At 43.7% G+C, this 14470-nt stretch overlaps 1 protein-coding gene across 4 annotated transcripts in view; it reads right to left on the bottom strand.

Annotated features, from left to right (window-relative positions):
• Positions 1–1028: 1028 nt before the first annotated feature.
• mtss1lb (MTSS I-BAR domain containing 2b) overlaps positions 1029–14470 on the bottom strand; it is an 89028-nt gene continuing 75586 nt past the window's right edge. For 2 of the 4 annotated variants that reach the window (XM_030077486.1, XM_030077506.1), the window contains 7 exons: positions 13452–13559; positions 12005–12102; positions 9821–10130; positions 7965–8039; positions 5387–5569; positions 3796–3961; positions 1029–3206 (listed from right to left, as the gene is read on the bottom strand). In XM_030077486.1, coding sequence (XP_029933346.1) covers positions 2329–3206; positions 3796–3961; positions 5387–5569; positions 7965–8039; positions 9821–10130; positions 12005–12102; positions 13452–13559 — 1818 coding nt within the window. In that variant the 3' untranslated portion in view covers positions 1029–2328. Of the gene's footprint in view, positions 3207–3795; positions 3962–5386; positions 5570–6068; positions 6225–7964; positions 8040–9820; positions 10131–12004; positions 12103–13451; positions 13560–14470 lie in introns of all 4 variants that reach the window. The other 2 variants (XM_030077479.1, XM_030077496.1) reach the window with 2 other exon arrangements.

Genomic DNA, 14470 nt, shown 5'->3' with positions numbered 1-14470 from the left:
AATTCTCGGTGGTTTAGTTAACAAGGCCCACCTGAACGCACCATATCAAGCTTGAGGTGACATCGCTCATCCGCAGCCAATCACAGAGTTGAATTGTTGTACGTCCCGTGTATTTCTGCAGCAGTGTGAGCGCAGAAAAACTGACCTGGACACCAAAGAAAAGCGAGCCAAATATTCCTACAGGACGTTCTGGTGTGTCTGTGCTTTTCAGTATCATGCCCTGTCATTTTACCTCCACTGATGTCATCATCATATTGTTGTTATTCTCCTATAGGAATATTTGGAGTCTTTTTTTGGTAAGGGAAGAGATGGATTAACTAGAACCGATCTGGGGCGAAAGGATGTCTCTCAGCTACGTTTCAAGGCTCGACTACACTTTCTCATTCTGCAATAAATATTCACACTTGAGAATATATTTAGAGATATGTTTCAAGATGTTGAAAAGAGGCGCCAAGTGCATTTGTGCAGATGAAAAAAATGTACCGTCGGCAACATTTTTTCAGAATCTACGTGTACAAACACACGATGCCGAGCCAGTTCTCTGTATTTTGAAACGTATCTCCAACTATATTCTCAAGTATCCCTGAAAAGTACTTTTTTTTTTTTTTTTTTTTTTTTTTTTTTGCAGTATGTGTTCAGATCCTTCAGATACCCGTGTAACCTCTCAACCACATCAAACAAAGCTCAAACAATATTCATAATCCACTCCAGGTCATGGCTTATAGAGTCCTTTTTTTTTATTTTTTATTTTATTTTTTTTAATCTGCAGGACTCTGACGTCCAACCTGTTTCAGATAAATATTAATATTCTACTTCCTTATCCCACCTGTCATCTGACCCGTCGCTCTGTTTCCGCCGTTCTTTATCACTTCCTCTTTCTCCCGCCTTTATCTCTTCTTCTGTGTTACACTCACTGGTTTCTAGGACGCAGTCTTCGTCTACATGTCAAACGTCTCTCTTGCTTTAACTCTCTCAGTAGGACTACAGCGACACCTGGTGGCTGCTGTGAATACAAACCATCAATTCGCTTTCACTTTTCCCCTTTTACCTTTTTTTTTTGTAATCCACCACAGAGAGACGGCAAGAGAGAGTGAGAGAGAGAGAGAGAGAGAGAGAGAGAAGCCACATTAACCCAACATGAATTCACAGTCCATGTTGTACTTTAGCATTCCTGATGATTGCCTGAATGTGACAAAGGAGAACCTACAATCCTCCATCTATCCTCTTCTTCGAAACAAGAAAATAAAACACATTTATTGCTCCATTTCTTATTAACATTTTCTCTCTGGTTCTAGAAAATATATATGAATATATCTATACGCCTGGATTACTTCTCGTAACTTCTCGTACAGTGGTAACAAGGTAATGTGACGTCACGATAAAAACAGGAAAATACAACGTACAACACACAGGAGAAAAAGCCCTGCCCTCGTCGGGTCACCAGCTGTCCTGCAGCAGAGCTCCGCCCGCCCCCTCGCGTGCGCACAAACACGCACACACACACGCGCGCACACACGCACACACAGAGTCAATCAATCGCTCACATGTGCACACATTCACATTTCACATCAGCTCACATGCATGCACGTGAATGCACACACACACACACACACCAACAGGACAGACAGAGAGAGAGGGGAAGGGGGTACCAGCACGGCTCAATGCCAACATCTTGTTTTTTCAAGACTTTTACTTCGTAGTGAACCTGGGAGGCTCCCGGGCCTGTTAGCTCCCCGTGCTGATACCAAAGCTTCAGTTCGGTGGGCAGAGTGAGTACAGTGTGTCGCTGCTGTGACAGCTCGGGTTCAAATCCAGCTGCTCACGCGTCATGTGTCGTCCCCGCCCTGGTCCGCCCCTCCCTCAGTCATCTGCCCTTCATCGTGTTAGTCGGAGAGGAAGGAGGGGAAGGGGTCAAATTGGCAAACAGAAGCAGACTTTCTCTCTTCCTTTGTCTCTTGTTTCCCGTCTTTCCTTTCCTGCGAGTCTTTTCCGTCCCTGGCTGAGGGTGTAAAGAAGACAAACATGCGTCCAACACACGCTAGAGTTATAGTGGCCAGCTAGGAGCCTGTCAATATTCAGTATTTAACTTTAATTATCAGCATGGGTTACCGTTATTAATGTTATTATTATCATTATATTATATATCATTTACTCTAATGGCGTCTTTAAACGTATTTTTTGTTTTTGTTTTCATTCATCTTCTGTTGTATTATAGATTTCTCTACATGGTAAGTCTGTGTGTATGTACTAGGCGGTCGGGTTGCATCACACCCACACCTCACTCCCTATTGGCTGACATGGACTTGCTTTTTCCAGCTTATCCTCCAATCACAAGATGCGCGGTGCTGAGCGGTCGTTCGAGACGGTCTTGCGGAGGCGGACTCCTCTCCTGATGGTTGTCAGCATGTCACCGGACCCTTCCGCTCCCTCCGCCCCTGTCTGACCGTCGGCGGGGCCGGTCGGCGGTGGGGTGGGGTCGTCGGGGAGGGCAGGGAACGGGAACTGCCCCTCGCCGAGGGCGTGTGCACTCGCTACCAGCTCGCCGATTTTCTCCACCAGGCTGTGTCGATTGGCTGCGATCATCTGATCCTCCTCTGATCCGCCACCACCGTGGCCTCCATGGACACCGTGCTGCTGGGTGTAGACCTCCAGCCCCGCCCCTGACCCCCAGGCAGTGTTGGGAAGGCTGAGGCGCTTGGGTGACGCCTTCACATAATCGAGCGCTCCCTGCGAGTCTTCCACTCCTGCAAAGAACACGCACTCCTCACTCCCAACGCGAACAGGCACACCTCCTGGGTAACCAGCACCCGCGTGCCCGCCGCCACCCGCCCCAGGTGAGTGCGAGTCCCCGGGCACAGTGGGCGTCTTGACAGGCACGATGGGTGGGCGGATGGGGATGGGCCCCGCATTGGACAGTGTACGCCTCACGCCTGGCTTGGTGGATGGGGTTCGGCGGATGGTGGCAGTGCCCGGCGTCCCCGGTCCTCCTCCACCTCCGCCAGGCTGTCCCGCTCCAGCGTGAGCCCCAGGACCCAGCACCCCGCTGGGCAGCCCGGCTGTGCTGGCCGGCCTCTTGGTCTGGATCATTCGCCGGTAGTTCTGTGCGATGTTCGAGTGGCGGGGAATGGTGGAGGACTTGTCAAATTCTGTCTGTCCATCCGGGCCTTCTGCATCGCCGTTCACCGAGTAGCAATCATAGTCTGAACCTGTGAATATGAAAACAAATTAACCCTTTGGCGCATAGCGGTCACTACAGTGGACAGCTGTTTAAAAGTCATTTTCTCCTAAATGCAATGGTTTCTGTGGTGGAATTGCATATCAGCTGTTAGAATGCCCCCCTCCCCATTGAGGTTAATGCAGAGACTGTCAATTCTTGTTGCTGAACACATATTAATACTAGTATCATGACATGATAACACCAGTCCTGCATCCTTAAAGGAGTATGGAGACTCACAAAAGTGTTCATGCCCTAAGAAGAGTAAAAACATATAAGAAAAAAATCTTGACTCAGGCTTTCATAATTCATGCATCAAAGTGTTAAGTAAAACTAGAAGAAAAATGGGGATTATAATCAATGTAAAATATTATAAATTCAGAGGACAGAAGCTAAGCTGAGTTCTTGCATGTGTATTTATGTTTGTGTAGAAACATGACAGATCCATCTTTCTTAAAATGCTGGTAGTTTCCAACTCTTTGAACATTTGTTGGCTTAGAGACGGTCACCAGATTTGGGTTTCCCTGACTGAACGTTTGAGGAACCCGAGCAGAGGACAGCAGGGGGGCCTGGAGCCGTACCTTGCGAGGGGATGGTGTCCTCGGAGCAGGACGGGGTGGTGGTCTGGGTGCTGTAGCCGCTGGAGTACTGCAGCGAGTCCCTGCTGCTTTTCTGCTGCTCCATGCTCAGTCCTCTGGTCAGGACCATGGCCAGGTCGCTGGCTGCTGGGGAAACCTCCTCACCGTGCTGAGGACACACACACACAAACGCTGCATTCATGTCATACTGGATTCACCATAAATATGATCGGCTCACTGGAGAATAAAAAAACATTCATGTCAAACTACTAGTAGTGATTACAAGTGAAACATGTGGGATTTGTTTTTGTAGGCTCCAGTTTATCTCACCTGGCCTCATGAATAATGGAATAATGGAAGAGAGTCAAAATAAGTGGAAACGCTGCAGTGACTCCACAGTCAACAGACTAAGAAAAACAGCAGCTGCAGCCACCCTTACGATACAGCACACTTAATAAAATTAAGTTTGTTTGCAGATGATGTCAAATTACTAATCATTTGGATGTGGGCATGGCAACAAGGTGCCCATGTGAACAACAACGAGGTGCTGTCCTTGTTTGCTTCTTTTGAACTGAAACCAGCATAAAGCACTTCCACGAGACAAAAACCTGGTGGCTGACAGTTTAAATGCTGCCTACCTCACCTACAGAGATAACCAGGTGACAAAAGTTTAATTTCGCCCGTTTTTTTTGCCCTCTAACCACAATAATGAAGACAACTGCATGTCGACACATCTAGAAAAACAGATGTAGCCATATGCAGTAGGTTTGTTCAGCTGTTCTTGTTGTTTCATCTCTGTACTTAGGGAAAGGAGGAGGGGGGGGGGGGGGGAATCACAAGAAAAATATGCAAATTTGAAAAACTGGGTTTGGCTGTGCTTTTCCAATTCACTGTGTGGCTTCCAGTTCATGTACAGCAGGAATAAATTTAAATATATTCTGCAAACTATTATCAATTACACATTTTGAAACAATATACATGTCATGAGATCAGTCTGTACAGTTTAACAGATTCATTTTTAGGAATGGTTGAGCCTTTTCTTTATCAAAATTACTGTGATAATGAGGAGGCAGTCTGCTGATTGTCACAAAACCGACTATGTATATATAAATATAGATATAGATAAATATACGTACACACATACATGTATATGTATATACATGTATGTGTGTGTGTGTGTGTCTATAGATATAGATATATAGATATATAGATGGATAGATTTATTTATTTATTTATTTACTGTAGACTACACAAATGTGCTGATGATGTGAGCAATGCCATGTTTAATGAATCAATTAAGAGAGAACCACATTTTAATTTCGTTATACAACCTGTTGTATAATGACGAATAAACGTCCTTGTATTCCTTGTATTCACTGTATTTATTGTATTTATTTATTTAGAAGTCAGGACAATGCACATTAGATATACATAGACAGATATAGATAGAGAGATGGATAGATATAGATAGAGTGTATATACAGTGTACAAAGACACTGTGCTGGAAACACACAAACATATGCCAAACTAGTTTTAGCATTTCCCTGTTTTCCCTGAATCCTGCTGCACATCCCATCTCACCACCCTGCGTTACCTTGGCAGCGATGGTTGCCGGGGTCATCCTGTGTCTCTGCCCGTCGTCTGGGTGCGCTGCTCCGGCGTAACCCTGGGAGCCTGGCGAGGCCTCGCTCTCCCTCAGCCTGTCCAGGGGCTCCTTCCTCCTCTGCACCGCCGCTCCGGCCACTGGCTGCTCATACTGACCTGCCTTGGACCAATCCTGAAGAGGTGGGCTGGGTTAATATAACCAGGAAGTAGCGAGCAGGATTAGCACGAGCGAGAGACTTGTCCACCCTCCAGCAGTTTGAGGCCCTTCATCTGAGTGCACAGCGAGGGGCCTTTGTGGTGTTTGGGAGTGTGTGTGTGCATGTGTGTGTGTGTGTGGGTGTGTGTGGGAGTGTATGTGGGTGGGGGAGTTTACCATTTGGGCCTTTGTGTTTTTGTTTTGAATATTGGATTGGTCAGCTCTCCACAGCCGGCTCAGTTTTAGTCAATCCCCAGGCGGTAGATTGTAAAACCAGCGAGTGAGACCAATGAGGAATACATGCACACACAGTGAGTGGGCATGGCCGCTTCAGGGAAGCGAAGCAATGTGGTCATGAATGAGTTAAATCAGATGATGAAAATTAAAAGGAGAAAAAAAACCTGTTAATAAGCGTTAATCCTGAAGAAAAAAAAAAAAGTGCAACAGAAGAAATGGGAGCGAATGGAGAACAAACCTTCCAGATAGGAACCTTTGATGTGGGAGAGGAGGAGCTGGATCCGGGGGGGCGGTTATAGGGTGGGGACGCAGGAGCAGGCAGAATGACAGAGAGAGGCCTGGTGGAGCCAGAGTGAGAGAGAGCAGGGCGGAAGGTAGCGAAGGACGAGCCAAACTGCGGGACGAGAGACATAGTCACATCATCAGAGAGAGAGAGAGAGAGAGAGAGCAGAGAGGCAGCTGGGGTGGTGAGAGACCACTGGGCCTGACACACATGCATTTAAGCTGGTGCATGTACACGCACACACACACACGCACACACACGCACACACACACACATCCATACAGTAAACAGTGAGAAACAGAGGAGAGCTCAGATCAGAAACAGTGAGACATCAGCAGCTGAGGAGTAGAAAAGGCTTCAGCTCCACTACAAGTTAATGTCACGACAACATTTTGTTTATGGCGTCTACACATGGAAACATGGAAACTAAATGTAATTAGACTACAGGCTATGTCAATGGAAGAGCCTACATTCAATAATTATGTTGATGATCATGGAAAGTGGCAAAACGGCCTCTAGATTGTGTTTGAAATTCAAGCACAGTTTATTTTATGTATTTAATTATAGGGTTTTGTTTGTTTGTTTGTTTGTTAATCAACTACTCTTCTAGTATATTCCACATGGGGTTTACATGCCTTTACTTGATGGTGTTTTGGCAGTTTCAGCCAACTGCTACTCCTGTGAATGGGACTGGTGTCCATCCATATGTTGCCTTCAAGTGCAGTGGGAGATATCCATGTTGGTGAATTCACTCAACATGGTGGCCAAAACAATTAAGAAAATGGGGATTATTTTTAAATTATCCCAGTTGCTGAGATGTGACATTATGGAGGCCGAGTGAACAACCTGTTGAAAAAAGCGATGGCTACGATCACTTTTGGCTGATGGATAAATCATAATGTCAGCTGCATGCTGGAGGTGCTCTTTCATCAGCAGCGAGAAGTGTCTCTATCATGCTTGATATATAAAACACCTATGTTAGAGGGTCCATTGTGTTATTAACTTCCAAAAGCATGTGAATGCATGTCAAGTTGTGTTTATTTGCCAAAATCAGAAAAAAGGAACTTACGAGGAGCACCCGAACGCAGCAGCTGTTGGGCTTCCCTGAGACTGCAATAGGCTTTTGTTTTGTTTTTTTCAAGATTTTATTTTTTTTATTTTTTTTTTTTGGTTTTGCATTTTTGCACTCTCTGGGATGTTTTAACCGTTAGGAGAGACAGGACAGGCTGAGACATGTGACAAACGCCCAGGGCCGGATCCAAACCCATGACACCGTGACCACTATGTGTGATTTTTATGTAGAAATCCACCTGTTGTCTCAGCTTAAATCACAAAGTGGGGCCGCAGCAGAGATGAGTACCCTGTCACCATTCACTGAAATGCTATTTGCTGAAATGAAATATTAACGTCACGTACGGACACAGAGGAAGCAAAACTTCAAACTCCCCAGCAGTGAGCAGCTCCGTCCAGTGAAAGCTGGTTTACTTTGGTATAAAACATTTCAGACCAATTGATCTCTGGGTATGAAGCTCTTCAATTTCAAACAGCCACCTCTGTCTGTCATTTGGGACCTTCATCACGTCAAACCGCCTAAAGCCGTTAAAAATGTCACTAAAGAGAATCAGTCCAAGCTCATTTAAGCCTGATTAAATATAACTTTTGATTCAATATGTAACAATTCCACAATATAACTTTTTTGATATGTTTTATTGATCGCTATTATCCAGTATTGTATAGCTCTGATGGCAAAAGCCAGAAACTCAATAAATTGTCCTATTTCTTTTATGTTGGCTCATAAATTACAGTCATTGCTTTTAATAATCCAGTAATCCAGTTTCTAAGCGTACTTACAGTGGTGGGTGAGCTGCACTCGCTGACTGACTGGCACGTCTCTGAAGCCTCTGAAGATGCTGAACTGGATGATTTCTGCAGCAGAAATACAGAAACACTAAGATGTATTGTTGAAAAATTACACAACTGCACTGGAAACAAGGAGGAGTTATCCCTCGTCACTGGCTGAATTTTTCACTTGTTTCAAAGCTTAGAAAGGCTTGTGTGCACCAATATGTTCTTGTGGACAGGTACACAGGAGAAATGTTGCAAATGGCTGACGAAGATAGTTTGCTCACACTCACCATCTCCTTGCTTTAAACAAACTTTATTAGAAACAATAATGTTTCAATAAACAGATTAAAATCGGTCCTGACAAAAGGTCAAACCACATAACGTCTTAAATTAACTACATTAGGGATGCACCAGAGCTAAGTCTTGCCGAATCGAGTCATTTGCATTGGTTCTGGATCCTAAGAAAATGAATTGGGATATTCTGAAAGCTGGATTCTGAGGAGTCAAATTGCACAGCTAATCAGTTAATCAGTTAATAAATGGGAATGGAATAGTCCAAGCAACAACAGCACACTTTTTATAGAGCCTACCCCTTAGCTTGTCATTGTTAGAAGTAGTCCCTACTGTCTGATATGACTTGAACCTGTTCAGGACCGTTCCAGATGGCCCCACCCGGTTTTCTTATTGGTTTATGAGTATGTCGTGATCAACTGTATCAAATGAGTGAGATCCAGTTGTACAAAAACTGATGTGTTCTTTAATCTGTATTTAGATGAATGTCATTGAGGACCTTTAGTAAAAATCAGTTTCAGTCCTGTGATACATTTGGAAGCCACATTGATGGCTGTTAAAACAGCCATTTTATATTTAAGACATAACTGAGCCGATTAAAATAAACTTTTTCAATAATATTTCCTATAGAAGCCACACTAGAAATCAGTCTGCAGTCATTTGGAATTATTATTGTTATTGTCGTTGTTTTTGTTGTAAGGGGTTTAAGAACAACAGTTTTAAGCAATTTAGGAAAAATTCCTGATTTTGAGTGAACAATATAGTATTTGCAGGATATGGACTGCTAAACAGTTCAAAATGCTTTTTTAAAAAGCTTGTACTTTCTTTCTCATTTGTATACCTTCTCTTAACAGTAATAGATGTGGATTGGACGTCTACCCAGACAGACACGGAAAGGAGGCTGGTCAAATGAAAGCAACAAAGAAAAGCCCCGCATGGCAGTATTTTTCTGCTATAAGCTATTTTTTAATTTATTCCACAAGTGGAGTTTTTACTCAACAAAAAAAGTAAACACGCTTATTTCAATGCTATTTTCTCATCCTGTTTACTTAACCACCTGATTTCTGAGTTGTATTCTGTGCATCCCTGAACCGTATGTTGGTAAAAGCTATAAAAGAGTTCACGGACAAGTTGATTTATTTCTATTTGAAAGGCCTTTAATTTCAAAAAGCTTGAAGTGTGATTGATTTTTTTTTTTTTTTTTTGCAGCAGAGAACGCACAGACTTGCGCCATTATGTGCATGCTATAGCTGCGTATAGAAATTGATTCTGTCATGTAAGTTTTTGAAAGAGAGTATTGATCCTGTTGCCTCCTGTATCAAAACACACCATTGAGGCACATTTTACATTTTAGTGCACCGTGCATTCTGTTAGTGCTGCTTCAATAAATAAGAATGTTTTGGGTCAGTTTTTAAGCCGATATATCATATAAAATGTTGTATATCTTATTAGTCTACCACAGTGTATCACAACACATTGCAATAACAGACCGCATCATGACTCATGTATCCTATTGTATTGTATGTGTTTGTATGTGTGTGTGTGTGTGTGTGTGTGAAAATCATTGGCACCTGGCTGGTGATGTCAGAGGGCATGGGCGAGGGCGGCTTGGAGTAGACGTTGGCGTCCTGGGAGACGAAGCCCGAGTCGTGGGAGGAGACGCTGCTGAGGCGGTGCGCTGCCACGCCCCCTGGTGGCGGAGGCTGGTGGGCCATGCTGCTGCGGTAGCGATAGGAGGAGGAGGAGGAGGAGGAGGAGGTGGTCGGTGAGTGGGGCTGGGAGCCTCCACCACCACCACCACTACCGCCGCCACCACCACCCGAGCCAATACCACCTCCCCCTGAGGAGCGGGAGGCGCTACTGTGGGCGCTGTTCACACTGCTGAGGGGAGGAGGAGGAGGAGGAGGAGGAGGATGCAGTGATGGAGGGGAGGAAGGATGGGCAAGGATTGATTAGAGGATGAGACGATGGTTGCAAATGTTGAGTAAGGATGGTGTTCAGAGACACAGCGTGATTTTAGGTATGCATGAAAGTGACAGTTGGGTTTAGTTGATCAGATGTTATTATTGGTGGAAAAGAGGCGCAACAGATGAATGAAAGTTGGCGATTGGATTGGGGTTAGTTTGCAGGAGGATTTCGCGATTGTTCAGGGATCGGTGCATGTGATGAGTTCAGAGGTCAGGAGTGGTTTTTGCAAGACAGCGTCCATGGCGATGATTGGTTAGCAGAAGCCCATGATGTGACGATGCGTTTAGGGTCAGACGCCGGTCAGGGTTAAACAGCAGAGAGGCAGAAAACAAAGCCAGTATTCCAATCAAGAGAGAGAGAAAGAAACCCAGAGAGAGAAAGGAAAACAAAAAAGGAAAACAAAGAGCAAAACACCCCGCAAGGGAGAAAGAGGGCAAATCGATTGAATGGATCGGCACAAACAACATAGAAAAAGAAGGAGGTTGCGCATGCAGCAGATACGAGGAGAAGGTGGAGAAACAGTGGGTGTTGGATTTGGGTACAGAGTGATGGTTGGTGTAACGGGGGAGAGAAAAGGGGGATGGGGCAGACAGATAGAGACAGTGTAAGCTTATGAAGATCCAAAGTACACACACACACACACTCACTTAAAACTGTGCAGGCAAAGTGCTGTGAGCTAACATGCTTTGGGGATTTTGCCTGGAGTACATCTCATGCTACATGCAAATTCGGATGGAGACACGTCCACACACTCACACACTCACGCACAAGTTCATAAGTCAAGTTTTAGACAAGGAAGCATAAAAAAAACAACATTTTTTAGGCTTCAAATAGTACTCATCTCATTATATAAGGATTGTGAATTTGACTGTTGTTCAAGTTCATGATTAAACACGGTGGTGGTTTTGCATTACCTTTGGTAGCTGATGTTTTGGATGGCCAACATTCTGCAGTTTTAAATATCAGTATTTCAGGCCAAAACAAATCCAAAAAATTACAGCATTCCATGTTTTCCTGCAGGATCTTATTCTTGGCCAGGTTGAGAAACCTCTTTCATACCATTCACAAAAATTCGCAATTTTTATGCATTCTTGTGTGGGATCTGATCGAAATACTGCATAAGACTCGGTCCAAGTTATTGTAAGGGCTATCAGTGGTAGTGTGTTAAAAATCAAACAGAATCTTATTCATCATTTTTGACATGAACCAAAATGACTGGACAGCATCGCATTTAATGGTCAGACCTCGCTGTGCAGCTACAAGCAAGTCCTCATAAATAAAATCCAGATTTCTATGTTTCCCTGTCTGAAGGCTTTGAGATCACATTAAACTGACGATAAGCAGACAACAGACACAGAATGGACTGACAGACACACAGAAGGACTGGCAGAGTGAAACGTTTACAGACACACAGACTTCAGGGAGGCTCCTCTTTCACATATTCAGACATAATATCAAAGAACCTGCATCACTGGCCAAGTATGGCGTGATTGGCTATGGTATTTGTGTGTGCGTGAGTGTGTGTGCGTATGTGAGAGAGAGAGAGAGAGAGAGGGAGAGGGAGAGAGAGAGAGAGAGAGAGAGTGTATGTTTGCATTTGTGCATGAATGTGTGTAGATACTGGAGCTTATGGTATTAGCAACTGAACTGTGTGTGGGCTTGTGCATGTATAGGTGTGCACATGCATGTATGGGAACATGCATGCATTTGAATGCATTTCTAAGTGTGTGTGTGTGTGTGTGTGTGTGTGTGTGTGTGTGTGTGTGTGTGTGTGTGTGTGTATGTACCTGCACATGCTGCTCTTGCGCGAGCCAGAGCTGCTTGGGGATGAAGGAGGAGTCTGATAGGACCAACTGTAATCTGAACCCTTCAGATCCTTAATGACCTGAAAGAGAGAGAGAGAGAGTTTCTGTTCATACCTGGCATCACTGGGTGATCCGATCACAAGTGGACAGCTCCACAGGCGTGAATGCACCAATGTACACAAACGTGTCCTGGGCCACAATGAAGCCCTGCCTACTCAGCTGACGTCCTCTATGTAAGCAGAAGTACATACTCATTCGTGCACCAACAGCGTCATATTAATGTGCAATACAGTGGTCCCTAGTTTATCGCGGGAGTTACGTTCTAATTATAACCCACAAAAGGCGAAATCCGCGAAGTAGTCAGCTTTATTTTTTACAATTATTATAGATGTTTTAAGGCTGTAAAACCCCTCACTACACACTTTATACACTTTTCTCAGACAGGCATTAACATTTTCTCACTTTTCTCTCTTGTTTAAACTCTCAAAGTTCAAACCTTCGTAGAAAAATAAGTCCAGTATTATAGAATGAACGCATTCTGTACTGCACAGGAGACACGGCACGGAGGAGATTGATTGACAATGGTCTACAGTCCCTTAGCCAATCAGGACGGAGAACACAATGTGCTGTAAAAAAAAAAAAAAAAAAAAAGAAAGAAAAAAAAAAGCATGCAACATTGCACTAAAAAAATACACAAAACTGCGAGGCCGCGAAAGGTGAACCGCGTTATAGCGAGGGACAACTGTACAAGAAAAAGAAGGCTTTTAATTTCTGGCAGACTAGACACAGAAAGTGTTATGGTTCTGTTTATGGACCTGAGTGTTTTTGGACTTGTTGTTGGGAACTGTTTGCTTTCTGTTTCTCTGTGTTTTTTGGGGTCTTGGTTTCCTGTGCCCTCTTTGTCAGTTTTGTTTACCCTGCCCAGCTTCCCACACCTGCCCTGAGTTAGACTCATTAACCTTGATCGTGCTGTTCCCTCCCAGTGTTTCGCTCCTTTTTCTCCAATCTTGTGTTCCAGCCCCTTCCCCAGGTGTGTCTCGTTTCCCTTTTGAATATCAAGTTATTTTGCTAATAACTACACGCATCTTTCACTGCAACCTGCCTCTGGTCCTGTATTTGGGTCTGCCTCCCGCCAGTTATAAACAACAACAGAGATCATGTATAAGTTTATTTGAATATAGCTTGGGAAAGTAAGATCCATTCACTAGTTGTCACTCGACACGCATGTTGGGACACTTTCTACTGCCAGGTGTGGACGGACGTACTTAAAGCTGTCCACTTGTGATGGGATCACACAGGACGCATGTTAGTGACAAGTGGAAACACGACCCGAGACAGAGCAAGAGAGGACATTTGTTCACACTAACTCCTGTGCATGTTGTGTTTATGTGCATGTTTGACTGTGTGTGTGTGTGTGTGTGTGTGTTACCTGTTCGCTGGCGGGGGGCAGTTTGTGTGGGTCGGTGGTCAGCACAGTGAGGTCATCGATGATAGCCTGGAGGTGTGTGATCTCTCCCAGCATGGCGATCTCTCCGTTCTGATAAACGAGAAGACAGAAAAATGTCTTTTCATTTCCTCACCTCACTATAACGTGTATCAAAACACAGCAAAGGGTTTTTCATGATGCATTATAAGGTATTATAAGTTCATTGTATTGTAAGTATTGTTTTTTAAATGTCTTTTCAAAACAGTTTCATAAATCTGGCCTTTTCTTAATCTCCATTTTATCAATGTAATGTTTTTATGATTATTAATTGTACTGCTTTATGTTGTGTTCTTCTATGCAATTCATAATTTTTTACTTCTGCAAAAATGTTGATGAAAAAAATCCCATTCGATAAAACCTAAAAACCTCAGCTCTGATTTTCCCTTAAATGACATACATATTCGGTATCTGCTGGTTGTAAAGCTTCTCTGAAGTCTCATCACACTTATACTGAGTGAAATACTCAAAGCCAAGATGCTCAAGATTGTTTTACGCCCGCACCGTTACATCCAGTAGAAAGCATCTCGATGTCTTGTTCATCATTTTATGCTCATTTCCCTGAGATTCAACAGGAAATGTTTGGCATCTTTGGAAACCTTGAGATCTTCACTAGAATTTTAAAGTTTTGTGGGTTTGGAGAAAGCTTTGCAGCGCAGCATGCATTTGTAATGACGAACCCACCAATGAGAATGACAGAGCTGAAGAGGAGGACACTTATATAAGTAAAAAAAAAAAAAAAAAAACTCCTACTAGTCAAAAGAGACTCTTCCTAGTCAAACTCAAAGAATAATACTGCACAATGTATTGTAAGGCTTTTACTTTCATGAATAGTGAAAAAAATGAAAACACTTTTAACATAACTCAGAGTTCAGGCCTTGCATTGATTCACCGTTCATACCTTTAGGCCTACGTACCGCCCTTTATGAGGAGACTTTCTGTCTGTGTGTCTGTTTTTTTCTTCT

This window comes from Myripristis murdjan, chromosome 3 (genome assembly GCF_902150065.1).
Source record: "Myripristis murdjan chromosome 3, fMyrMur1.1, whole genome shotgun sequence".
NCBI classification, from domain to species: Eukaryota; Metazoa; Chordata; class Actinopteri; order Holocentriformes; family Holocentridae; genus Myripristis; species Myripristis murdjan.
The sequence above is the reverse complement of the archived record's forward strand: the minus strand, read 5'-3'. Positions and strand labels throughout refer to the sequence as shown.